This window comes from Microcebus murinus, chromosome 2 (genome assembly GCF_040939455.1).
Source record: "Microcebus murinus isolate Inina chromosome 2, M.murinus_Inina_mat1.0, whole genome shotgun sequence".
NCBI classification, from domain to species: domain Eukaryota; kingdom Metazoa; phylum Chordata; class Mammalia; order Primates; family Cheirogaleidae; genus Microcebus; species Microcebus murinus.
Genome location: NC_134105.1, coordinates 12,143,845 through 12,171,774, shown reverse-complemented (window position 1 = coordinate 12,171,774; position 27,930 = coordinate 12,143,845). Strand labels below are relative to the sequence as shown.

Genomic DNA, 27,930 nt, shown 5'->3' with positions numbered 1-27,930 from the left:
TTCAGGTTGGTTATCCCTAGGCAGAGAAAAAAGCAGGACCAAAGGTATTCTAGAGTTTGGAGGAAGTGTGTGTGTGTGTGTGTGTGTGTGTGTGTGTGTGTGTGTGTGAGCGAGCATATGTGTGTGTATAAATGTAGATTTTGCAGGTATTCATGGATGCTGTATAATTAGAAAATAGGACTCAGAAATGCAGACTGAGCCATTTGGATCACATCCTTTAGACAGTAGAGACCATTAAATATTCTGAAGTGTGAAAGAATCTGAGCTGTATTTTAAGAAGAACATTCAGGCTGTAGTGTGCAGGTATTTTGGTGTGGGGAAATACTGGAGGTGGGGAGACTAGTTACGAGGAATTTATAGTAATTCAGGCAAGACACATTTAGGGACTGAGCTAGAGCAGCAGCATTTAGAAAGCTGAAGACACATGTGAGAATGTGTTCTCTCCAAGCCAGTTTCCAGGGCTTAGTTTCCTAGTTCTCTACCTTTGATCTTACATTTTTAAATTTGAGGTTTATTAATTTTGTTTTTCAGGGAATTTTATGACCCTCATATGGATCTCAGTATACTTAGTCGATAAGTGATTAAAGTCAATAAGGATTAAAGATTCCTTAAAAATTTTTAGTTGGATTAAAGATACCAAGTCTGCTTTGTTGTTGAAATTTGATAAATTGGGATTTGATTTAAGGAAAGCAATTTGACTTTGATGTCTTTGAGAAATACCAAGTATGAGATTTTTTTTTCATAATCTTAATAATTTTTTTATTTTATTTAAAAAAATTACTAGATTTTATTTTTAAAGCAGTTTTAGGTTTATAGAAAAATAGAGCAGTTTATATAGACCTCCTCTGTTATATAAAATTGTATATATATCTTCTCTCTCCATATATAGTTTTTCCTATTAGTATTAATATCTTGAATTAGCATAGTATTAATATATTTGTTATTATTGATAAACCAATATTAATACATTATTATTAACTAAAGTTCATAGTTTACATTGGGGTTCCCTTTTTGTGTTTTTGCAGTTCTGTGTGTTTTGACAAATGTATGGTATCATGTATCCACCATGTGCATGTCATACAGAATAGTTTCACTGCCCTAAAAATCCCTTGTGCTCCACCTATTCATCCCTTACCCTATCTGCCAACCCTTGGTAACCACTGATGTTTTTATTGTCTATAGTATAGTTTTACCTTTTCTGAAATGTCATGTGGTTGGAGTCATATAGGAAGCTGGCTTTTCAGATTGATTTTCTTCACTTAGCAGTATGCATTTAAGGTTCCTCCATGTCTTTTCTGGCTTGATATCTCATCTCTTTTTATTGTTGAATAATATTGTATGGATATACCACAGTTTATTTATTCACCTATTGAAGGACATCTTGTTTGCTTCTTATTATTGGCAATTATGAATAAAACTGATGTAAATACTTGTGCAGTTTTTTTGTGTGGACTGAAGTTTTCAGCTCATTTGGATAAATATCTAGGAGTGTGATTGCTGGATTGTATGGTTTTATGGAGTTTATTTTCAATAATGAAATCATGGAATTGCTTGTGAGTGCAGTATGGTTTTGTGTTTCAGCTTTGGTGGATACTTGGGAGTACTCCATGATTGGGACTTGTGCATCTTCTTTTTCAGGTGTGAGTGTAGCAACCTGCATGGCCATCCTGCATGTGGGTAGTGCCCAGCAAGTGCGGACTGGGTCCACGAGCTCCAAAGAAGAAGACTATGAAAGTGATGCAGCTACAATTGTCCAGAAATGTGTAAGCCAATTAACTGGGGATATGGGAACCTTGATTTTTAAATGAGGGAATATGGCCAGTTTCACTTTCTTCCTTGATAGAGGAAGGGACTTAGAATATTCTCCACACTCCTTTCCCTGAGTAATAGGTCTAAGAGGTAGGTATTCAGCTTGTTTATTTGGCTTATTGGTTTGCATAGGTGCTTACTTTTGTCTTTTGGCTCTGTGGAAAACACTACAACTTTGTGGTGGCAGTAGACCTTGTGAAAGATTAGTCATTCATTTAGCAAATACATTTGAGGGCTTACTATGTGTCAGTGTACTTTTAGAGGAGACATAAAATGAACAAGATAATTTTAGATAGTGGTAAGCACATAGAAACTATAACTTGTGATTGAATGCAATCTGATGGGCTTGATGTGCTGCTTTTATGTGAGTGGAGGGATCACCTCTGAGAAGGTGACATTTGAACTGAATGAAAAGAAAGAGGCTGGGTACAGTAGTTCATGCCTGTAGTCCCAGCTACTTGGGAGGCTGAGGCAGGAGGATCATGTGAGCCCAGGAGTTTGAGGTTGCAGTGAGCAATGATGATGCCACTGTACTGTAGTTGGGACTATAGAGAAAGACTCTGTCTCAAAAAAAAAAGGAGTCAGCTCCATATGAAGATCAAGGAAAGTGTAATGTGATTGTGTCATTGAAAAGTGACCTGAGGATATTTAACTCTTGAAGTTATATTAATATAGGTAGGATTTAGCATTTATAATGAAATATGCCAACTTGTTCAGATTTTTGTGTCTGTTTGACATTGAACAGCTCGAAATCTATGACATGATTGGACAAGCAATAAGCAATTCCCGCCGGGCTGGTGGTGAGGTAAGACGCATGTCTCTGCTATGTTCTTCCTGTCTTGTCATCTCTAAGATGTGAATATCTCTATGTTTATATCTTTATTTTATGCCTTTCACAACAGCACTATCAGAATTTCCAATTGCTGGGTGCCTGGTGCTTGTTAAACAGCCTTTTCCTCATATTGAACCTCAGTCCTACTGCGTTGGCTGATAAGGGGAAAGAGAAGGATCCGCTGGCTGCCCTCAGAGTCAGAGACATACTTTCTCGCACAAAAGAGGGAGTGGGCTCTCCCAAACTGGGGCCTGGAAAAGGGTATGTGTCTACTTGATTGCCACTCATGTTTTGTTTTGTTTCCCTGCCATTCTATATTGATGAGGAGCTAGTGAAACTTCTCTCCTCTCTATAGCAATAGAAAAAATTTGCCTTCCTACTTGATTTGAATTTACAGCTAAGATAATGATCATGATCTACTATCTCCACAAGATAGCTTTGTGATTTTGTGTAAGTCAGTCATTCTCTCTGATCCTATTTCCTCACCTATCCAAGGGAAAAAAATGTCTGTGTAATATGTATTTTAGGATTTTATGAAGTTCAAATCAGAAAAAAATGCATCTGTCTTCCAAAGTGGGCTTTTTGGATTTGGACTTGAGTACTCACTTGAGTACTCACTTACAACCCGTAACATGGTGAGGATATTGTCATGTCCTCCTTGTTTGGTTCCTAAAACTTTTGCTATTGTTTTGATGAGGTCTGGGCGATAAGACCTGCTTGCTAGAAAAAAAAGAGATATTGCCAGTATGCTGTTCAAAGTTTTGTTTTCCAAGCCTGGGCATTTCTGGTTTTTATTTATTCATTTAGTCCCTATCATGTGCTAGGCTGCATTCTAGGCATTGAGGATGTAGCACTAAACAAAGCAACATCCTTGCCTTTATGGAGTAATAACACTGGAGAGACAGTGAACAAATATACAAACGATTACATTACAGATTATCATATATAATGGTGGAGGAGAAAAAGATGCCATAGCAAAGCATTGTAGAGTTACAGGGGCTGTTATTTTCATAAGGATGGTCCAGAAAGGGCTCTGAAGACAGGATGTGAAGGCCATGTGTGAGGTGACAGAACAAGCCATGGAAGTATTTAGGGTAAAATTGTTCAGGTTTGAGGTGGAAGTATGATTGACAGTTTTGAGGATCAGCAAAGTCATGTGGCTAGAATGGAGAAATCAAGGCAGGAGAGTGGTACAAAATTACGTTAGAGAGACAGCCAGAGGCCAGATCATCTGAGGTTAAGTGCAGTCAGTAACTGGTAAGAGGGTTTTCAACAGGGGAAAGACGTGACCTTCTTTGTTTATGATCTGAGAGTAGACTGCAGGGGCATAAGATAGGAAGGACGGAAGACAGGAGCTAACGTATTATTCCAAGTGAGAGATGAAGTTGACTGTGGGATAGGGTGGTGGTGACCAAGGCAGAGAAAAGAAGACAGATTGGGATATGTTGGAAATGTACAGCTGACAGGATTTGCTGGTAGCTTGGATATAGAGTGTGAAAAAGATGACATTAAAATTATTTGGTTTTGAGCAGCAGGGTTGTATATTTTACCGATATAGGGAACACTGGTTTAGGAGTAGGTTGAGTGGGAAAAAGGGGAAGAAACAAATAACTTAATCTTGGCCATGATGAATTTGAAAAATGACTGTTAGACCTCTATGTGAGATGTTGAGTAGGCAGCTGGACAGATGAGTCTGGAGTTTACAGGAGGAGGTCAAATTCTGGACTGCATCCACAGATTATCCACTGAGCATCTTCTCTGTCCCAGGCTCTGTGTTAGTTCCAGAATGCTGTGATGAACACAAAAGGTGGACATATTCCTGAGACATATGGAGTAGATATTCATACAAATATATGTCAAATTATATCTAGAGAGTATTATACTAGGGGTGTTTGACCTAGCCAGGGAAATCAAGGTAGGCTTCCCCAAGGAAGTGCTAATTAAACTGAAATCTGAAATAGGAATGGAGATGTTAGACAATAGATACTAGGCAAAGTAAGGAGGTGAGAGTTTCCTAGAGCGAACAGTAGTTTGTGGTTTTATGAGTGGCTTTCTTCATTTTTGGCATTGTAAAGCGAAATGGGTGAATGCCAGAAATTATATCCTTAGAAGTAGCAGTTATACTGTTAAAATGGCTATTGTTTCTTCTGATTTTAAAAGCATTTGTGGACCGAACGCGGTGGCTCATGCCTGTAATCCTAGCACTCTGGGAGGCCGAAGCAGGTGGAACACTCAAAGTCAGGAGTTTGAAACCAGCCTGAGCAAGAGCGAGACCCCGTCTCTATTGAAAATAGAAAGAAATTAATTGGCTAACTAAAAATATAGAGAAAAACTAGCCGGGCATGGTGGCGCATGCCTGTAGTCCTAGCTACTCAGGAGGTTGAGGCAGAAGGCTCGCTTGAGCCCAGGAGTTTGAGGTTACTGTGAGCTAAGCTGATGCCATGGCACTCTAACCCAGGCAACAGAGTGAGACTGTGTCTCAAAAAAAAAAAAAAAAAAAAAGACAGTGTTTGACCTATCAGTCGGTGAGTAAGAAGAAAAGGAAGGAGGAGGTCCAGAGTAGCGGTTGCCGAAATGTTCTGGTGTGGAGGCCTTGCGGCAGGTGCTTTGAAGCAGAAGCTGGTGCCCTTGGTGCGGACCGTGTGCGTCAGAAGCCCGAGGCAGAGGAACCAGCTCCCAGGCAACTTGTTCCAGCGATGGCATGTTCCTCTAGAAATCCAGATGACGAGACAAATGGCTAGCTCTGGTGCATCAGGGGGCAAAATTGATAATTCTGTGTTAGTCCTTATTGTGGGCTTGTCAACAATAGGAGCTGGTGCATATGTCTACAAGAGTATAAAAGATGACAAAAAAAGATATTATGAAAGAATATCAGAGTTAGGGCTGACACTAGGAGAGAAACAGAAAAGGGCTGCATCATCTGCTGCAGAAGGAGAGCCAGTTTCTCAAGTCAGGGTACCAAGTCATGTTCCTTTCCCACTAATGGGTAGAGGCACTGCTGCTTTTGCTGCAGCTAGATCCATCTGGGCTCGGGATCCTGGGGCCAGGGTACTGATTGTATCTGAAGATCCTGAGCTGCCATACATGCGACCTCCTCTTTCAAAAGAATTATGGTTTTCAGATGATCCAAATGTCACAAAGACACTGTGATTCAGATAGTGGAATGGAAAAGAGAGAAGCATATATTTCCAGCCACCTTCTTTCTGTATCTCTGCTCAGGATCTGACTCACATTGAGAATGGTGGTGTGGCTCTCCTCACGGGAAAGAAGGTAGTACAGCTGGATGTGAGAGACAACATGGTGAAACTTAATGATGGGTCTCAAATAACCTAAGAAAAGTGCTTGATTGCAACAGGAGGCACTCCAAGAAGTCTGTCTGCCATTGATAGGGCTGGAGCAGAGGTGAAGAGCAGAACAACACTTTTCAGAAAGATTGGAGACTTTAGAGCCTTAGAGAAGATTTCACAGGAAGTCAAGTCAATTATGATTATTGGTGAGGGCTTCCTTGGTAGCAAACTGGCCTGTGCTCTTGGCAGACAAGCTCAAGCCTTGGGCATAGAAGTGATTCAACTCTTCCCTGAGAAAGGAAATATGGGAAAGATCCTCCCTGAATACCTCAGCAACTGGACCATGGAAAAAGTCAGACGAGAGGGGGTTAAGGTGATGCCCGACGCCATTGTGCAATCAGTTGGAGTCAGCGGTGGCAAGTTACTCATCAAGCTAAAAGACGGCAGGAAGGTAGAAACTGACTACATCGTAGCAGCTGTGGGCTGAAACCCAATGTTGAGTTGGCCAAGACTGGTGGGCTGGAAACAGACTCAGATTTTGGTGGCTTCCGGGTAAATGCAGAGCTATAAGCATGCTCTAACATCTGGGTGGCAGGAGATACTGCATGCTTCTACGACATAAAGCTGGGGAGGAGGTGGGTAGAGCACCACGATCATGCTGTTGTGAGCAGAAGATTGGCTGGAGAAAATATGACCGGAGCTGCTAAGCCATACTGGCATCAGTCAATGTTCTGGTGTGATTTGGGTCCTCATATTGACTATGAAGCTGTTGGTCTTGTGGACAGTAGTTTGCCCACAGTTGGTGTTTTTGCAAAAGCAACTGCACAAGACAACCCAAAATCTGCCACGGAGCAGTCAGGGACTGGTATCTGATCAGAGAGTGAGACAGAATCTGAGGCCTCAGAAATTGCTATTCCTGCCAGTACTCCTGCAATTCCACAGGCCCCTGTCCAAGGGGAGGACTATGGCAAAGGTGTCATCTTCTACCTCAGGAACAAAGTGGTCCAGGGGATCGTGCTATGGAACATCTTTAGCAGAATGCCAATAGCAGGGAAGATCATTAAGGACGGTGAGCAACATGAAGATCTCAATGAAGTAGCCAAACTATTCAACATTCACGAAGACTGAAGCCCCACCATGGAATAGGCAAGCACGTCACTGTCCCTGATAGCTGGCTAAATGGGTAAAGAAGCATTTTTTTACTCGGCAAACTCTGTGCGAATGAGTGTAAATGATCGAGCAAATCCTTTGCAAATATTTTCAACCATGTGGGCAAATTCTTCATGTTCACATCACAAAATAAAATCTGATTCTTCTAAAAAAAAATAATATGAGTACTTTTATAAGTTACAAACCCTACAGATGAGCATAAATAAGAAAGGAAAAGAAATCACCCTAAAGTCTACCACTCAAATTGGTAAACATTCCTTCAGACATTTTTCTGTGCGTATATGTAAAATATATAAGTTTACAAAAATGAGATCACTGTATATGAAATATTGTAGGCGTCTTTTCAATGACATTGTTGTAAAGTCTACATAATTTTTTAATGGCTGGCAGTATTTCCCTATGTAAATATACCAGAGTTGACTAATTTCCCTGTTGATGAGCACTTATTTAGGTTTTTCTAAATTTCTTCTTCTCTTCTCTTCTCTTCTCTTCTCTTCTCTTCTCTTCTCTTCTCTTCTCTTCTCTTCTCTTCTCTTCTCTTCTCTTCTCTTCTCTTCTCTTCTCTTTTCTTTTCTTTTCTTTTCTTTCTTCTTTTTTTTTTTTTAGACAGAGTCTCTCTCTTTCGCCCCAGGTAGAGTACAGTGCCATCATCATAGCTCACTGCAACCTCTAACTCCTGGGCTCAATCAGTCTCTCCTGCATCAGCCTCCCAAATGGTTGGGACTATAGGTGCACACCACCATGCCTGGCTAATTTTTCTGTTTTTTTGTAGAGAGGGTCTTGCTGTTGCTCAGGCTGGTCTTGAACTCCTGAGCTCAGGCAATCCTCCTGCCTCAGCCTCCCAGAGTGCTAGGATTGCAGGCATGAGCTATTGTGCCCACCCTCCAAATTTCTTATTTTGATAAATTTTCCTTTGATAAACCTCCTGAAACATAAACTTTTGGAAACTTATGTAATTGTCTTCTTGGGGGTGAATTCTTAAAAGTATAACTGTTAGGTCAACGGGCACACATATTCAAAAATTTAAAATGTTTTGTTTGCCAAACTGCTTTTCAGAAAAGGTAGACTAATTTGTGTTCCCACCAGCTGTGTGTGTGCACATGCCTAATTCCCCATGTTCTTTTTGGTACTGGGTATCATTAGTTTTATATTTGCTACTCTTAGAGGAGAAAAATGCTATTATATTGCATTTATTTGTATTTCTTTGATTACCAGTGTGATTGTATTTCATTTCACATATTTATTGGTCATTTATGTTTATTCTTTTGTAAATTGCCTGTGTCCTTTGTCTTAGTTTTCTCTTTGGTGTTCTTTTTTCTTATTGATTTATATGAACTTATTGTGTATTATATATATTAACCCTTTGTCATGTGGACATTTTGGACAGAAAGAAAACATTTTACTCAAATTGTAAACTTTTTGTTTTTATTCTCTTGGTTTTGTTTGCAGATATCTTACAGAAGTTGTTAATTTTAACTTTTTGCTTCTCAAAAGAATGATTCTTTAAAAGTCCAACCACTATTTAAATGTTTGCAGCTTCACACGGCCCATTAGCTTTGAATTGATAGTTTAAATTCTGAAAATCCATGGATTTAGATAAGTTTCTTCTAGTCCAGGAGAATCTGAAGCTGGCAGATGTGTAGGCAGTCCATTGGATGGGCTTCGGTGAGATTATGAACTTCAAAAATTACATGTAGATTTTGTGTGTATGTACAATAAGTTTTCTGGGGAAATGTACATAGATTGGATAGCAGCCAAAAGGATCTAAGGGCCCAAAATGGCAAGATCCACTGTTTCAGAGGCTATAGTTATTGTTAATTATTTTAAGGTTTATATATTCTTTTTTGTGTGTGTAGGCATCAGGGATTTGGGGTACTCTCTGTAATACTGGCAAACCATGCCATCAAGCTGTTAACGTCTCTCTTTCAAGACCTGCAAGTGGAGGCCCTTCACAAGGTGAGGCGATTACACTCTTGGGAATTAGCATATTAATTTCTGGATCTTCTTTTGGGCAAGCTAGCTTGATCCATCAACTCAGGGTTTTTTCTGGCTGAGTTGTATCATGAATTTCTCTTTGATATTGCTGCCTTCAGGGTTGGGAGACAGATGGTCCGCCTGCGGCCCTGAGCATTATGGCCCAGAGCACCTCCATACAGAGGATTCAACGGCTGATTGACTCTGTCCCACTGACAAACCTGCTCTTGACGTTACTTTCAACTTCCTACAGAAAGGTGGGTGGGAATCAAGCCATTGATACTTTGGAAGAATTATATATATAACCTTGAAATGAGTAAGTCTGACCATACACCATGATTTCTATAAACCCAAAAACGTGGTAATGCTTTTGAAGAAGAGAGGAATTCTTAACTGCTTTAATGTATCCAAGCATTTGCATCAGTTCTTGATTATCAGCACTGATACCTGTGGCTATTTGGTGATTTGTGATGGTTGGCATACTGAAGCAGAAATGTAGAGGACACTATGGCAATTGCTTTTTTCAGTTCTTATACATACCTCTGGTTGGTAGTGTTTTTTTAGAATAAAGTGATGTAATTGCAGGAGGGAGCTATTAGGAGAAATACTTCTTGGGTTCAGAAAAAAACAATGAGATATCATTAAAACTTTTCATATGGTGAATGAGATTAAGTTGATGGCTCTGTTTTTATGATTGTTGTTTTCCTAGGCATGTGTCCTGCAGCGGCAGAGGAAGGGCTCCATGAGCAGTGATGCCAGTGCCTCCACTGACTCAAACACCTATTATGAGGACGATTTTAGTAGCACAGAGGAGGACAGCAGCCAAGGTAGAGGCCTCTCTTTTCTCTGTCTCAGGGATAAGCTGCAGAGTGCAACAGGAGGGTTCCCAGTAGGTTCCTTTAGTTTCCTTTTTACCATTTTGTTTTCATCTGCCTAGCCTGGACCTTGATTTTATATGCACTCGAAGATGACATCTTATTTAAGAGAAAGTTGACATAACTTTCAGCCAAGCCCAGATTGCTTTTCATTCCTTTCTCTCTTAAAATCAGAATACATCTCAATTATTCATATTTTTTCATGTGTTGACTCATTTTGTGACCTCTGCTTTGAGCTTTCTCAGTGAAACTCAAACGGTTACCTGTATTTGGTTTGGATGTGGTCAGAGTCACATTTTAGGGAAGCATAAAGGAAAGAAATTCAAGACTGTTGTAGTGAACAACAGGGCCAAGCTAACATTCCCTTCTTACTTAGTTTGGAGAGAGTGAATAAGGTAAATATCTCAGATTCTTCTTCACAATCAGATTTGTGGGAGCAGTGTGAAATATTGAGAGAGGTATGACTGTTACCCTCCTGGCATTTATACTTGATAAAACAAGTGTAAATTTGCTCCTGAAAATGTTTGGAGCCGGATGCAATGGCTCACATCTGTAATCTTAGCACTTTGGAAGGCCGAGGCCAGAGGATCGCTTGAAGCCAGGAGTTTGAGACCAGCCTGAGCAAAATAGTGAGACTCTGTCGCTACAAAAAAAAAAAAGAAAAAAAAAAAGAAGCCAGGCATGGTGGTATATGCCTATAGTCTCCACTATAGGCAGGAAGGCCGCTTGCTTGAGCTGAGTTTGAGGTTGCAGTGAGCTATGATGACACTGCACTCTAGCCAAGTAATAGACCAAGATTCTGTTTCAAACTAAACAAAAAACAAAAAAAATTGGCTTATTGCCAGTAAAATAAAGTGATGTTGTTTTTCTTTCTTTGTTGAGCTCCTTTAAAAAAAAATCAGTTTTATTGAGGTGTAATTTATATGCAATAAAATGCTCTCATTTTCTGTAAGCATTTAGATGAGTTTTGACAAATATATGCAGCCTTGTAACCACCACAACCACAATCCAGATAATCTTTGTATTCCTTTTGACTTAGGCACTTTTGGAAAGCAAATGCTCCAAAAAACTTTTTTCTAAATTTATTTTTGTTACTTTCTTTTTCTCTATTCAGATGATGACAGTGAACCTATTTTGGGGCAATGGTTTGAGGAGACCATCTCCCCTAGTAAAGAGAAAGTGGCACCTCCACCCCCTCCCCCACCCCCTCCGCTGGAGAGCTCTCCTCGAGTTAAAAGCCCCAGTAAGCAGGCCCCTGGTGAGAAGGGCAACATTTTGGCTAGTCGCAAAGATCCTGAGTTGGTAAGAGTGGATTTCTGAGGTTTTGGGGAAGTGGAAATGGGGAGCTAGGGGATGAGAAGCAGATCATTTGAACTAAAACATTTTATAGGTTGAATAACTGTAATGCTTAAAGATATTTTTGCTTAGAACTTCTGTGTATTGATTATGTTTCATTAAATCACTTATATTGCTGGTATTGCTTCTCTGACTGCCTTTGGAATTAGAGAGAAGTAGGCTTGAATCCTCCTGTTACTTTCTGGCTTCATGACCTTGGGCAAGAATCTGAACTTCTCCAGGTCTCAATTTTGTCTTCTATTATATGGAAATGATTACACATGCCTCTAAAGGTGTTGTGAAGACTTAAAGAGAGTATGTTTAATGTACTTAGCATAGGTCTGATACATCTCAAGTGCTTACAGTCAATGAGCTAGGTACAATTCTTGTCTTCATATAGCTTACAGTCTAATGAAGGATATGGATATAAAACATTTATATAGTACTTAAGTTTAATTTTAATAGAGAAGAGCTGGGAATTCTATATATGTGTAATAATCGTATATATAGGTTTCAGAATTGAATATATTAATACTAACCTGCAGCTGGACAATGAGAGCACTTTAGAGGGACAAAAGAAATGGCTCAGTCTATTTGGAAATCCTATGTCTTCATACACTATTTGGTCAAGTCTATTGTACTAAACTGGCATGCCATTTTACATAACTGGTAGAATTACATGGGAAAGACTCACATAATTAAACTTAGTTTCAATGTAAGTGAATTAAAATCTGATTCTTTGATTCTTTGTGTTTACATGAGACCTATGGGCATATTTAATTTACTATTTGTATTCAGGGTTTGTAGGAGCATTGGGTTTATAATCCTGATATGAATTTTTTTGTGTTCCTTTTAGTTCTTAGGTCTGGCTTCCAACATTTTGAACTTCATCACCTCTTCCATGCTAAACTCTCGGAACAATTTTATCCGAAACTATCTGAGTGTGTCTCTTTCAGAACACCATATGGCCACTCTGGCCAGTATCATTAAGGAAGTGGACAAAGATGGACTCAAGGGTCAGTAGATAAGATATGTACCTGGTAGATTTTTTTCTAGTAGAGTTTGGCTGTTGGCAGGGTGGTGTGGTGCATCAAATATCTGCTCAAGTGATTGATTTTTCCACTTGTCTTCAAGGTTCATCAGATGAAGAGTTTGCTGCTGCTCTCTATCACTTCAACCACTCTCTGGTAACCTCTGACCTTCAGTCACCTAATTTGCAGGTTTGTGTGCACAATAACTGTCTAGGCCAAGAGCTCTTTATACCAGCTCCCGTAGGCTGCAGTTGCTCCAGTTGTTAGGGAACAGTTTGCCATCAAAGCTCCTCACTGCAAAGAGAGTTGAGAGATTATTCTAGTATATCCCTGTGTCTAAATTATGATAATTTCAAGAAAAAGACAATGTGTTCTGTATCCCCAAGTCAGTAAGTTTAAAAAAAAGAAAAAACTACAAAAACAAACAACCTACCAATGATGATGCTAGTAGAGAAGTAGACAAAATACTCAAGAGGACAATTTATAAAAAAGGAATATAAATGACAAAAAAAAAATTGTCATTAATAATTGAAGAAATACAGATCAAAATTTATTTCAAAAAAATCACATCATAGGAGATAGATGCTCTCATATACACTCCTATTTGTAAACCTACCACCAGAACAGAGTCTCTAAGACCTTGATTGTGAACTTCTAGTCTTACTGTTTTCTTTCCTCACTGAAGTAGCTGATACCTTGAATCCTGAATCTCAAGGTTCCATGTATATATAGTTGACTCCTGAACAATGCAAGGGTTGGGACACTGACTCCCTGTGCCTCCAAAACTTAGCTCCTAATAGCTTACTGTTGATCAGAAGTCTTATGGGTGATATAAAAGTTAATTAACACACATTTTGCATGTTATAGTTATTATATACTGTATTCTTACAATAAAACAAGCTAGAGAAAAGAAATTGTTATTAAGAAAATCATATGGGCCGGGCGTGGTGGCTCACGCCTGTAATCCTACCACTCTGGGAGGCCGGGGTAGGCAGATTGCTCGAGGTCAGGAGTTTGAAACCAGCCTGAGCAAGAGCGAGACCCCATCTCTACTATAAATAGAAAGAAATTGGCCAACTGATATATATAGAAAAAATCAGCTGGGCATGGTGGTGCATGCCTGTAGTCCCAGCTACTCAGGAGGCTGAGGCAGCAGAATTGCTTGAGCCCAGGAGTTTGAGGTTGCTGTGAGCTAGGCTGACGCCATGGCACTCACTCTAGCCTGGACAACAAAGTAAGACTCTGTCTCAAAAAAAAAAAATAAAAAAAAAAAAATCATATGGAAGAGAAAATATACTTACTGTTTATTGAGTGGAAGTAGATCATCGTAAAGATCTTCATTCTCATTGTCTTCAAATTGAGTAGGCCGAAGAGGAGGGAGAGGAGGGGTTGGATGTGCTATCTCAGGGGTCGCAGAGGTGGAAGGAAATCTTTGTATGAGTTTACCCATGCATGCAGTTCAAACCCATGTTGTTCAAGGGTCAATTGTATATATTATCCATATTTTTTAAATTAAAAATGTTTAGGCTGGGCACGGTGGCTCACGCCTGTAATCCTAGCACTCTGGGAGGCCGAGGCGGGTGGATCATTTGAGCTCAGGAGTTCGAGACCAGTCTGAGCAAGAGCAAGACCCTGTCTCTACTAAAAAAATAGAAAGAAATTAACTGGACAACTAAAAATACATAGGAAGAATTAGCCAGGCATGGTGGCACATACCTGTAGTCCCAGCTACTCTGAGGCTGAGGCAGGAGGATCACTTGAGCCCAGAAGTTTGAGGTTGCTGTGAGCTAGGTTGATGACATGGCACTCTAGCTGGGGCAACAGAGTGAGACTCTGTCTCAAAAAAATAAATAAATAAATAAATAAATAAATAAATAAAAAGATTTATTTGTTTATAGCTTTAAAGCAAATGACATGCTGTATGTAATCTTTTCAAATATTCTTTTTTCACTTAATATTATTATTTCACTTAATATTATATAGTACTATATTGCCAAGATTCATCTACAGATTTCTGTAGTTCTTATTTGGATTGTTGTATGATATTCCATTGCATTTGTGACTATACCGATTGATTCATCTCCTTTCCTCTTCTATTGATGGATATTTGAATTGTGTCCAGGAATTTATTGCTATTCTATATGTTGATATGATCTTCCTTGGCTGTGTCCCCTGTTATGCATGGACAAATGATTCTGTTGGGAACATAACTAGGACTTGAATTGCCAGGTTCTAGAGTATATGATCTTAAACAGATAATGCCAAAGTGCTCTCTGAAGTAGATACACCAATTTTTACTCCCACTAGCAATGTGTCAGTGAGTGTGTGGATTTATATCCTCTCCCAACGTTTGATGATGGCATATTTTGACAATCACTTTCTTGACATGGTCAAAGTTAATGGTTTTCAATCTTTTATTTATTTATTTATTTATTTATTTATTTATTTTAAAGCCAGTCAAATTTAGCAGTGGGGGGTTGAATATGGTTTTCAATCTTTAGTCTACATAAGGATTCCTGGGAAGTTTGTTAAAAATGCAGGTTCCAGGCCGGGCGCGGTGGCTCACGCCTGTAATCCTAGCTCTCTGGGAGGCCGAGGCGGGAGGATCGCTGGAGGTCAGGAGTTCAAAACCAGCCTGAGCAATAGCGAGACCCCGTCTCTACTATAAATAGACAGAAATTAATTGGCCAACTAATACATATAGAAAAAATTAGCCGGGCATGGTGGCACATGCCTGTAGTCCCAGCTACTTGGGAGGCTGAGGCAGCAGGATTGCTTGAGCCCAGGAGTTTGAGGTTGCTGTGAGCTAGGCAGATGCCATGACACTCACTCTAGCCTGGGCAACAAAGCGAGACTCTGTCTCAAAAAAAAAAAAAAAACCAAAAATGCAGGTTCCTAGTTTTCCCCCATACTCTGTTTGCTCAAGAATTTGCCCTGAGAGTGTTTTGAAAAATGTTTTGTTACACTTAAGATGATTTCAGTGGGTTTTCAGAAGCAAGATATAATTCAAGGGCTTGTCAGTTGCCTGCAAAGGGACAAAATCTAGGCAGCTATTTGAAGAGGTTAAAATTGATTCTTTTTAGTTTTTTTCTTTTTGAAACAGGGTGTCACTCTGTCACCTGGGCTAGAGTACAGTGGCATCATCACAGCTCACTGCAACCTCAAACTCCTGGCCTCAAGCCTCCCCAAGCTAGGAATACAGGCATGAGTTACTGTGTCAGGCCTGAAATTGATTCTCACAATCCCAAACTGTTTGCGAAGTTTCTTAACAATTTCTTTTGTTCTTTAAAAAGATAATTACAAAACCCATTTATACTTACTGTTAGATGAAAAATTTTATTTCAACAGTAAAGAATATAACTTGAGTAAAAAAGTTGTTGACCTATCTATGATAAAGAAAAGGAAATGCTTCAGTAAGCATATGTCCTACAATACCTTCTTAGGGTCAGAGTGTCCTGCCAAAGTTGTTAGCTCCTTTCTCAGATACATTTATTTAGGGAAATTTTAAAGTTTATGTACTTGGCCTTTTCCTGCCTAAACTTGTCCAAAGAATAGGGAAGAAATTTTTTTTCTCCAGAGAATAGGAGTCCTTAAGACTCCTATAATGATGTACCATCTTAGTATTTAAAAAATGATTGTGGGGCTGGGTGCGGTGGCTCACGCCTGTAATCTTAGCACTCTGGGAGGCCGAGGCGGGCGGATCATTTGAGCTCAGGAGTTTGAAACCAACCTGAGCAAGAGCGAGACCTCTTCTCTACTATAAATAGTAACAAATTAATTGGCCAACTAATATATATAGAAAAAATTAGCCGGGCATGGTGGCACATGCCTGTAGTCCCGGCTACTCGGGAGACTGAGGCAGCAGGATCGCTTGAGCCCAGGAGTTTGAGGTTGCTGTGAGCTAGGCTGACTCCATGGCACTCACTCTAGCCTGGGCAACGAAGTGAGACTCTGTCTCAAAAAAAAAAAAAAAAAAAAATGATTGTGGAATGTGTGTGGACTTGCAGCCTTGTTGCCTTTAACTACTGACGTTTGGCAAAGGAAATCCTCAAACTTCCCTCTTCATTTGATCTCCAAACATGGGACTTAAATTCTTCTCCCAAACTTCTTTGCTGTGATGAAAGGTAGTGAAGGATATTCTATATCTGCCATTGAATTCTTCTGTCTTGGATATTGTTTCTTTGGAGTAATGTATCACACAGAGCCTCTTCGCTTCCGTACCTGACTTATGTGGCAACACACACACATAGTACCCTCTAAGGGAACTTAATAAAAGGTACCCCAATCTGTGAAAGTAGACAACTAGAGAAGTTATATCTCAAACATTGTCTTCAACTGTCAGGGCAACAAAATATTATGATTCTGAGTAAGACCAGTAGGCCTATTTGCTACTTAGAGAAGAAATTGAAACCTGCTTATTTATGATTTTTGAATATCTTGGCAAGTGGACTTTCTACTAAAAGTCTGTGAAGAGATGGGTTTGGCATGACCTCTCTGTTCTTTTAAATTTGTCTACTGAAGCAGTCTATTAAAGTGATCAGGTAGCTGAGGTGTTGTTTTTGATATCAGTAGATTCTAGGATGTTTCTTTGGAAGTCTCTCTTCCTAGACTCCTTTTTTTTTTGAGACATGGTCTCTCTCTGTTTTCTGGAGCTAGAATGCAGTGGCATCATCACAGCTCCCTGCAGCCTCAAACTCCTGGGCTTAAGTGATCCTCCTCCCTCAGCCTTCTGAGTAGCTAGGACTACAGGCGTGTACCACTACACCCAGCTAAATTTTTAATTTTTTAGTAGAGGCAAGGTCTCACTATTGCCCAGGCTGGATCTAGACTCTTTCTTTAATAAATAATAATTAGCAGGCCGGGCGCAGTGGCTCATACCTATAATCCTAGCACCCTGGGAGGCCGAGGCAGATGGATTACTCAAGGTCAGGAGTTCTAAACCAGCCTGAGCAAGAGTGAGACCCTGTCTCTACTAAAAACAGAAAGAAATTAATTGACAAACTAAAAATATACAGGAAAAATTAGCCGGGCATGATGGTGCATGCCTGTAGTCCCAGCTACTCGGGAGGCTGAGGCAGAGGCTGAGGCAGAAGGATTGCTTGAGCCCAGGAGTTTGAGGTTGCTGTGAGCTAGGCTGACACCACAGCACTCTAGCCCAGGCAACAGAGTGAGACCCTGTCTCAAATAAAAAAAAAAAAATTATTAGCATTTACTAGAAGCTAAGTACCCTTCTAAGTACTATGAGGTAATCAAAGCTGAAACAAAGCCCCTGTTTTCTGGGAATAGAATTTGGTAGGTACACAGTAAATTTAACAGAATTTATTGAGTGTCCAAATGGAGAAAGAAGAGTGGAGGTTAAAGGAAGAGGGAGAATGCTTTTTGTCCGAATGTTGGTGGGGGCGGTTGTGTGGATTGGGAAGGTAGGACTCCAGAGAAGCTATGGAATGTGTATAATGTTAGTATACCAGGTAGGAAGTCAGAGGGGTAACAGCAAAGAAGGTGGAGTGCTTAAGGTGCTGCATATAGAGAGTGCAAAAAGTGCCTCACTTTGGTTGAGAAATGGATGCCACATTGTTTCGGATAAATTGTTAAGGAGTCTTAAAATCCATATGAAAAGTTGAAATAGTAGCCACTGAGCTACTATTTCAGCCACTGAGCCACTGGGCTGTGCTTTTATGATAGTAAGATGGGCCTTGGAGAAAATGGAGGTCCACAAGGTCAGTGGTTGTTAAATGAATTAGGACATGACAAGGGATTAAAGTTATGCCTGGCTCTAGACCACAATGAGATACCACTTCACACCCATTAGTATGGCTGTTATCAAAACAGTGGAAATGTTTCTGATGATGTGGAGAAAGTGGAATCCTTGTGCATCACTGGTGGGAATGTAAAATGGTGTGGTTGCTGTGGAAAATGGTATGGCAATTCCACAAAAAAATGACATGTAGTGCCATGTGGTGGTGCACACCTGTAGTCCCAGCTACTTGCAAGGCTGAGGCAAGAAGAGCCCAGGAGTTCAAGGCTTTAGTGTGCTATGATTGTGCCTGTGAATTGCCACTGCACTCCAACTTGGGCAACATAGCAAGACCCCATCTCAAAAGAGGGGAAAATAGGGACTTAGTGTTTAATGGGTACAGTGTTTCAGTTGGGAAAGATGGAACATTTTGGAATGTGGATGGTGATAAATGTTGCACAATAATGTATATATACTTAATGCTACGGAATTGTATATGTAAAATGGTAAATTTTGTGTTATGATATTTAGCTCCCCCCACAAATAGTGCTTGACACATAGTACTAGTACCTACTAAATATTAGCTGCTATCCTTATACTTTTATTACTTAATATTGTTATTGCAGTCTCTGGGTTCATTCATTCAATAAATATTCACTGAGCATCTACTATGTGCACGTACTGTTAGAGACACTGAAAAAATAAAGATAACTTGAATTAACGTGGGATTGTGAAAGTTAGTTACCTTAGAGCTAGTAAAGGTTGGAGTGGGAGGGAAAAACCAACTTCCTGTGAAATGTTAGCTCATTTCTTATGGCTCTGAGGCTTACAAAAGTGACACAATGATGAAAACAAAAGCCCTCACTTAAAAAAATATTGTAGAAATGACATTATAAGGAATATATGTTATCCGTATTTATGTCTGTGGGTACCTTGATTTGAACACTTAGATTTTTTTTCCTGATTTTTCTTTTATTAGAATTGTTCTATAGTTAATGTAGCTCAGGTAGGTTTATCTCTTTTGAATTATTTCATTGGAGCCAGGAATTGAGAAGTTATATATGGCTGTGTTGAGCATAGTAGTTAGGAATTTGTGTTTTAGAGATAAACCTGGCTTCACCTTATTTTGGCTTTGGTCATGTTTACCCTGCCTCATCAGTGACATAGAGCACATACCACTAACCTCCTGTCACTGCCCTGCACATTCAGTGTGATGACAGTGTATGCATAGTACTTAGCTCAGAGCTTGGTCTATGGTAACTGCCCAATGCATGCATACTGCTTTTGAGGTCAGCAGCATTTTGAGGAGAGAGCGTGCCGAATCCTAACCATTAGATCACCAGGGAGTGACAGCATTTTGAATAATATTCATTTCCAAGGAATGGGGTCCTCAAGGATGTATTATAAGAATATAATTTAATTTGGCAGACTTACAAATTTGTCCTACATCTTGCAATAACCATGGTTTGTATCGTCTGAAGCCAAATGAGAAAGCAGGCATTTGTCTGGATTTCCGTTGGCATCCTGCTCAGTTTGTGTGTGTGTGTTTGAGAAGATAAGTTGCAGCTTAGATAACTGAGCTGAAAATGTGGCTCATTTGAAAGAAATGCTACAACTGGAGGCAAAGAACAGCCTTGATTAGTTCTAGGTACCTTGATATCTTATAGGCAAAAATTCTCTGCTAATACTGTTAATACCAGTTGTTGGATCTATAAGTTGTTGGATCTTCCCTTTTGGGTGTTATTTGAATTATGTTATGAACTGGTTATGAAAGAAAAACTGTTAGCTGTTACATTTGTTCAAGAAGTTTTCTTTCAAAGGTTCCAAACTTTTCATGCCCATTTAGAAAATTATCTTTATTCTGCCATATCAATGCCTGTCTTCTTTTTTAAGGAGTCAATTTCTGACACTAATTAACTATAGATGTTAATGGAGTTAGATGAGTAAATTTATGTTTTTCTCATTTGTCGAAGTAAATGATCTTTTTCAAAACTACTTCTAAATCTGAATTTTTGGGTTCTTCTTTCTTTAAAGTACTCTGTCCAGTATTAAAAAATGAACATTAGAGATCATGAGTAACCTTTTGGCCTTATCCTGTGTTTTTATCCTAATGGTTTCTTGTATGTCTTTGCTGTCAGAACACACTGTTGCAACAGCTGGGAGTTGCTCCTTTTGCTGAGGGCCCCTGGCCCTTGTACATTCATCCTCAAAGCCTCTCTGTGCTTTCACGCCTCCTGCTCATCTGGCAGCATAAAGCCGGCACCCAAGGTGATCCAGACGTTCCTGAGTGCCTTAAAGTTTGGGACAGGTAAGATAACCTCCAAAAGAAGGCCTGTAGAGAGGTTATTTCCTTTTTTAATTTGTTTGACTTCTTGGTAGTTCATCTGTGGCTTTGAGATATTACTGTGATGATAGTGTTTAGAGTGGGGAGGGAGGAAGAGTGATGGGGAGTTGGAGGAGATGTGCTATTAAAAAAAGAAATATGGGCCGGGTGCGGTGGCTCACGCCTGTAATCTTAGCACTCTGGGAGGCGGAGATGGGTGGGTCGTTTGAGCTCAGGAGTTCAAGACCAGCCTGAGCAAGAGCGAGACCCCATCTCTACCAAAAAAAAAAAAAAGAAAAAATTAGCTGGGTATCGTGGTGCATGCCTGTAGTCCCAGCTACTTGGGAGGCTATGACAGGAGGGTGGCTTGAGCCCAGGAGTTGGAGGTTGCTGTGAGCTAGGCTGACACCACGGCACTCTAGCCCGGGCAACAGAATGAGACTCTGTCTCAAAAAACAAACAAACAAACAATCACAAACTATAGTCTGGAAACAGAGTCTTCCTGTAGCACATGGGGGATTTGGTTATAATTATTAGATAGAACTTGCATCCTGAACATAACCAATTTTATTTTGACCTGGTTTTTTGAAAGACAGAACAGAGAAGCCAACTCTGTCGTTGGTTATTTTGCTTTCAACGTGAAACCACTTAGAATGACTTGTGGTATTTTTTGGACAAATTTTAGAGAATTTTTTTCCTTGGGGGAAGCTCAGATTAATCATCTAAATCCTCTTTAGATGGACCTGTATTTGCCATTTTTGTTTACATGGTTAAAAGTCTTCAAAGCAGTTTGTTTTCCTAAAACGCTTTGCTTTCTATTCCCCATTCTAGGATCAAATAACTCTAATGCTGGATTTGAGAAATCATAAACCTCCCTGAATGCCAAATACCCACTATATAGTTCCTGGTGGAATCTTGCAATAAGGCTGGGAGGATATGTGTATGTGGTGGGGTGCAGTGAGGGAAACCCTTATTAAAACACAAATCTCTTTCCTAATAGCCAAAGGCAATGGAAACAATTGGCTACATTCATTCCTTTTTTGCATAAAAGCTCTTCTGACAAGTTCTCAGACTAGTATTTCTTTTTTATTACTTTATAGTCAATCTATTGAGTTATTTTTGACTATTACCATGCAATGATTTTAACCTGTAGTATAAACTTTCAAAACTAGAATTAAATTACAGAACTCAGGTATAGGGAAAAGTAATTGAATTTGTTCTACCTGTCCATGTTTATTAATTAAAAAGCAATAACCACAATACTTTTTGAAGGAGCTTGGTGTTCTTTCCATTGTCAAGGTAGGCATTAATGCTACTGTGATCACAGTTGAGAGAACCGAAGGGTTCTTAGGAATGTTTTTGTGGCTGAATCCGACCTTTTTGTAGTCAAAATTTAGATTTTGTTTTCTCTTTACCATATAACTTTTTTCGTCTTTAATTTGTTCTCTTAATGCCTGGGTTTAAAACGTTTTAACTCTTCCAGTGGTTGACTTTGTACCTCTTGGGGGAATGTTTGACTTTTTTCCCACGTGACATATTCTCCTTTTCTCTGTGGCAGGTTTTTGTCTACAATGAAGCAGAATGCCCTGCAAGGGTTGGTGCCCAATGAGACAGAAGATTTGAATGTAGAACATCTGCAGCTGCTCCTCCTCATCTTCCACAACCTCACTGAGAAAGGCCGGCGGGCCATACTGACCCTGCTTGTGCAGATCATACAGGAGTTGAGTGTCAACATGGACACTCAGATGCGCTCTGTGCCCCTCATCCTGGCTCGCCTCCTTCTGATCTTTGACTATCTGCTTCATCAGTACTCCAAAGCCCCCGTGTATCTCTTTGAGCAGGTACAGACCAGCATATTCTTTTTGCTTTATGGTTATTGAGAACTTTATTCTCTTCAAGAGTTACCATGATCCAAAGCTAAAATGACCTGCTCACTTCAGGTTTCAGGTGTTCCTCGTGGTAGGTCCATGGGTGGAATTCGGAGAACCACTGGGACTTGCGTGTATGCACTTGCACTTTATGTTTAGCCAGAAGTGAAAAGTGTAGGTAACTTTGATTTGGTGCATTTTTAAAATTGGATTATAGGCTCTGTTCACAGGAGTTTTTCCTTGAATTACTCTGCTCTTCCTGTGTCTAAGAGACACTGAGATGGATGGAGGATCGCAAGGAAGCTGAAGACTGAGGCTAAATCCTCAGGAATGCTGACATTAAATAGGAGTGGAGCCTTGGCCATCAATGAGTATTTGTTAGTGGTTGAATGCTGTTCAGCAGTAAATTGTATGGATGGGTAAATTACCTTGTTGTAAGGATCCAAAATGAGGATAGGAGGGTCAGTTAAGGGTTATTATGTTCAGCATTGCTTAAAATGTTTTATTGAGCACTATTCCCTTTGTGCTTCATCAAAATATGCTTTCCAAAAGAAGTTACAGAAAAACCTTAAAATTTTTAGTTTGGTTTGATTTTCCCAGGCTTTGGTATACCAAGGCAGAATGGTGACTGCATCTTTCTTAATTTGAGTATTTTTGTTTTGAAAGGTGCAGCATAACCTACTAAGTCCTCCTTTTGGATGGGCAAGTGGGTCCCAGGACAGCAGTAGCCGCCGGACAACCACCCCTCTCTATCATGGATTCAAAGAAGTAGAAGAAAACTGGTCTAAGCATTTCTCATCAGGTCAGAAAGAAGATTGTCTCTAAGAAATTGACTTACTGATTCTGATTGGCAGGGTTGAATTGAAAGCCTAGAGATTCTTAGAGGATCTTTGGTCATTTTATTTAGTCTACTCTCTATGGGTGGCAAATCATCTACAATTTAAAACATTTTTAGGAATGGACTCCCACATGCCCCAAATTTATTTTTTTTAAATTAAGACACAAGATATTAGGAATCTGACTAGGTACGGTGGCTTGTGCCTATAATCCTAGCACTCTGGGAGGCCAAGGGGGGAGGATTGCTTCAGGTCAGGAGTTCCAGACCAGCCTGAGCAAGAGCAAGACCCCTGTCTCTACTAAAAATAATTAGCCAGGCATGGTGGTGCGCACCTGTTATTCAAGCTACTTGTGAGGCTGAGGCAGGAAGATCACTTGAGCTCAGGAATTTGAGGTTGCCATGAGCTAGGCTGACACCACAGCACTCTAGTCCAGATGACAGAGCGAGACTCTGTCTCAAAAAAAAAAAAAAAGAATTAGGAATCCTTATATCTGACCATAGGGTACAGTACATGGATTCTTGTCACTCTCATATATTAATTGTTTTTTTGACTAGGTATTTCTCTTGTTCATTTTTAATGTGTGCTTACTCTAATGCTGAGAATTATTAGATCTTAAGTGTATTTTGTGGAAACTTTCATGATGCCTTAGTATAAGTTTATTATCATCTCTTATTGTTGGTCCCTTTGATAGTAGAGAAACAGCATTTAAATTTAATGTGTTCAGTTTAATGATGTAATGTGTAAATTAATTTGATCATAGAGTACTTTATTTAACTTCTAGAGCAATGGCTCTCAACTAGGGTCATTTTGCCTCAAAGAACATCTTCCAATTTCTAGAGACATTTTTGGTTATTACAACTGGGGGATGCTACTGGCATTTAGTGGGTAGAGGCCAGGGATGCTATTACATCTCCTATGGTGCACCGGATAATATCTCACAGAAAATAATTATCTGGACCCAAATGTCAGTTTTGCCAAGGCTGAGAAACCTTGTTCTAATGTATTTTCTTAGTTTTTATATTTTAAGGCTATTAGACTGAGTTGAGAATGAAACCATTCTTTTAATAAGCACATTGCTTTTCAGATGCTGTCCCACAACCCAGATTCTACTGTGTCCTATCCCCAGAAGCCTCAGAGGATGATTTGAACCGACTTGATTCTGTGGTACTAGGAATTTTAAAACCCTTTTTTACATGTTGGTCAGATGGCTTCACCAAAATCAGCCAGTCAGAGTGAAAGGGAATGATTTACTTTTTGTAATGATGGAATTTGGTCTCTATTAGGATTTGAGCTTATTCTAAAAGGAAAATATTATTTTGGGGTTTATTTGCTGGCTGTACTTTTGCTGTAGAAGTTGTTCTTTCTGGTAGTTCGCTCCTCTGCCATGTTATTTCTGAAGGACTGTCTTTGATGGCATTTGTGAGATGCAAATATTTTAAGGACACAAAAATTTGCTTTCTCATTCTAAAGCCTGCAGTTGTGTGTTCACAATAGCTTGCAAACTGAGTGAGGTCTCAGAATGGCAATCTGCTGCAAGGAAAATTAATAAGTATAATTTGATGGAATATTTTGTCAATCATGAGGTTAAGTGATAGTGCATAGGCAGTAGGAAAAAATATTTCAAAATACACACTAACGATTTTCTGTCTTGCTTGATGTTAGGCATGTGACGTTCTTTACTCCAAGCTTGTCAAGTATGATGAGCTTTACACTGCACTGACAACCCTGCTTGCAGCTGGATCCCAGCTTGATACAGTCAGGAGGAAGGAAAACAAGAACATAACAGCTCTGGTAAGATCATGGAAACCTGAGAAGACTTTGGGCTGTGTTTGGTAATTGTTAGATAATTTCTACCAGAAATTCCCTTCTGGGATCTAATCATTGTATTGAGCATCTGTTTGCAAAACTGATTGATACTTCAGTATTTCTAGGTATTTTGAGTGGTTATGTTTAACTTTGAGGTAATTTTATTATTTTGGCATTTATTTTTTGGTTATCATTGAGAGAAATGTGACTTTGAGAGTTAATGGCCCTCTGAGTACTATATCTCCTGTGAATGCTGATTTCTGCATAATATTGAAAGCCTCACACTTGAGATTTTTCTATGGTTCTGTAAATGTGTCCCTCTACTTCTAGAAGCTATAACAGGGATTCCATGCCATAGAAAGGGCTGGCTTATTGTGGGCCTGCCAAGCAGAATGTACTGTTCTCTTTCAGTTAATTGGTAAATTATTGGAGAGCCAAAGTTGTCGTAGAACTGCCTTTCTGGTCTATGATATGTGCAGAATATGGAACAAATTATTTGTATTTGTGTTTTACCATTTTCTGCTTTATTATTAGGTGTACTCTCTAGAAAGATCTAGAGAGCATACTCGAGGGCCAAATCTCAGTTGAAAATCAAGACTCTACACAATTCTACTTTAAAAGTTGTATTTGGGGCAGTTCTTTTTGTTGGGGAGATCTTGGGGCAACATCATGCTATATCTGTGTTCCTTTTGCTTCTCCTAGGAGGCATGTGCCCTTCAATATTACTTCTTGATACTGTGGAGGATCCTGGGGATTTTGCCACCATCAAAGACTTACATGAACCAACTGGCCATGAACTCACCTGAGATGAGTGAATGTGACATCTTACATACTCTTCGATGGTCTTCCCGCCTCCGGATCAGCTCCTATGTCAACTGGATAAAGGTACCACAGTGGAACACAGAGTTTGCTGCTAAGGATATTCAAAGCCAATGTAATGTGCTCTGTGCTTATAGGAACTTTTAAATTTAAAGATAGTAAAAGCTTTGAACTCTGTCTGTATTGGTCTCCTAAACACTTTTCTTGCTGTCCAAATAGGATCACCTTATCAAACAGGGAATGAAGGCTGAACATGCTGGCTCTCTCATAGAACTGGCATCCACCAAGTGTAGCTCAGTGAAGTATGATGTTGAAATTGTAGAGGAATACTTTGCTAGACAGGTATGTTAGTGTTGGGAACCTGATGACAGAACTTGGTTTCTACCACAGCCTTTTGCCACAACTAATTAATATCTTGGATATTTTTAAAGATCTCATCCTTCTGTAGTATTGACTGCACCACCATCTTGCAACTCCATGAAATTCCTAGTCTGCAGTCCATCTACACCCTTGATGCTGCTATCTCGAAGGTCCAAGTCTCTTTAGATGAGCATTTTTCTAAGATGGCTGCTGAGACTGATCCTCATAAGTCATCGGAGATCACCAAGAACCTGCTTCCAGCCACGCTACAACTCATTGACACCTATGCATCATGCACTAGGTATGAGAGATTATTCATAAGTGGAGATTTCTTGCTTTTCTTAAATTGGAAAAGCTGGCAAAACTGGGTCTGATTTCTCAAATGACAGTAATAGCCTGGAGCTGAGAGATGGCTTCCCCTTGTGGCAGTTGTCACCTGACCCTCTCACGCTTATTTATCTGGGCCTTATAGGAACTCAACTGTTCAGCTCCTGTTCTGTGGGGTTTTTATGCTGAAAGGGGCCTGGATCTTTGTAAAACTTAATTAATGCCTTGCAGTAGAGACAGGGCTATTGCTTGAGGCAAATCTTCGAACAAATATGAGTGATAAACATAAATAACTAATATGAATGCCTGCTGTGTGCCAGGTACTTTTCTAGGTGCTAAGGTTATAGCAATAGCCAAAGCAGACCAAATCATTGCCCTCCGGGAGTTTGTAAGCTCCAGTGTGGTCTATTAAGCCAGTGCTTTCTGTACTGAACTGTTATGTTCTTGGGCAAGTAAGTTTGGGAAATGTTGGGTAAATCAAATAGTGTTTTTTGTTGTTTCATTTAAAAAAACATAGTACTTCTCAGAGCTTGTACATTGCCAGTCTTCTGAGGTGGGGGAAGGGAGATGGATGTGTAGTATTCACTGTTTTCCAAATTTCTCATAGAATTATATTTTGGGAGCAATTTCAGAGGATGGAATATTCTTTGGGAAACAATTACCCATTGGAATTCTTATGAAACCAGGAGAGGACAGATAATATCTGTTATATTTAATGGAATAGGAAACTGAGATATAGTTTTTTCAACTAGTCTAGGCTTCGTTTCTCCTAGATGGGATTAGATTCCTATAGTGTCACCTATCCCCCCTATTTTTTTTTCCCTCAGAGCCTATTTGCTACAGAACTTTAATGAAGAGGGAACAACTGATAAACCTTCCAAGGAGAAACTGCAGGGCTTTGCTGCTGTTTTGGCTATTGGCTCTAGTAGGTGCAAGGCAAACACTCTGGGTAAGCAAATGGATGTGATTTGAATAATACTAATTACTACTGCTAGTATTGCTACTTCTCTCCCTCTCTGCCTGTGTATTGATATTTACCATTTATCAAAGCCTTTCTGTATGTCAAACATTTACATAGGTTTATTTGTTTTGGACTTCATAATAACTCTATGAAGTAAGTGTTATGATCCCTTTTTTACTTATTAGGGAATTGAGTTTTAGAGAGGTTACTTGTTCAAAATCCTACATCGTGCAATTGATGGAGCTGGGATCTAAACCAGGTTCGGTTGGTTCTAAAGCATTAGGCTATTTTGCCTTCAGCATGGATCTTTGTTCTTTTCATTTATAGAGATTAGGAAGACTAGCAAGCTGCTATGTTGTGCTTGGAAAAATATCTTGGGTTAGGAATGATCTGGCAGAAATTTAGGACAGAAAATCAAAGGCCCTCAGCAGGATTGGAGTTAAATGTAGTAGTTACCCTTTAAAATTTATAGTCATTTGTATTTTCCTTAATTTTATACTTTAACACATTGACTGCCACACTAGAAAAAAATTTTTTCCTTGGGGCCATGGTGTTTTATTACAAAAATAGAAATGATCCT

General features: G+C 39.5%; 1 protein-coding gene and 1 pseudogene across 5 annotated transcripts in view; both read left to right on the top strand.

Annotated features, from left to right (window-relative positions):
• UBR4 (ubiquitin protein ligase E3 component n-recognin 4) overlaps positions 1–27,930 on the top strand; it is a 141,330-nt gene that overhangs the window by 13,063 nt on the left and 100,337 nt on the right. For all 5 annotated transcript variants that reach the window (XM_020285476.2, XM_075994537.1, XM_075994543.1 and 2 more), the window contains exons 9-26: positions 1,639–1,763; positions 2,555–2,614; positions 2,712–2,902; positions 8,955–9,054; positions 9,192–9,329; positions 9,782–9,899; positions 11,062–11,249; positions 12,139–12,298; positions 12,417–12,502; positions 20,186–20,355; positions 21,929–22,211; positions 22,905–23,040; positions 24,162–24,241; positions 24,740–24,868; positions 25,586–25,768; positions 25,922–26,044; positions 26,134–26,363; positions 27,217–27,338. In XM_020285476.2, the coding sequence (XP_020141065.2) occupies positions 1,639–1,763; positions 2,555–2,614; positions 2,712–2,902; positions 8,955–9,054; positions 9,192–9,329; positions 9,782–9,899; positions 11,062–11,249; positions 12,139–12,298; positions 12,417–12,502; positions 20,186–20,355; positions 21,929–22,211; positions 22,905–23,040; positions 24,162–24,241; positions 24,740–24,868; positions 25,586–25,768; positions 25,922–26,044; positions 26,134–26,363; positions 27,217–27,338 (2,622 nt within the window). The remainder of the gene's footprint in view (positions 1–1,638; positions 1,764–2,554; positions 2,615–2,711; positions 2,903–8,954; positions 9,055–9,191; positions 9,330–9,781; positions 9,900–11,061; positions 11,250–12,138; positions 12,299–12,416; positions 12,503–20,185; positions 20,356–21,928; positions 22,212–22,904; positions 23,041–24,161; positions 24,242–24,739; positions 24,869–25,585; positions 25,769–25,921; positions 26,045–26,133; positions 26,364–27,216; positions 27,339–27,930) is intronic.
• LOC105884028 (apoptosis-inducing factor 1, mitochondrial pseudogene) lies at positions 5,156–7,533 on the top strand (annotated as a pseudogene).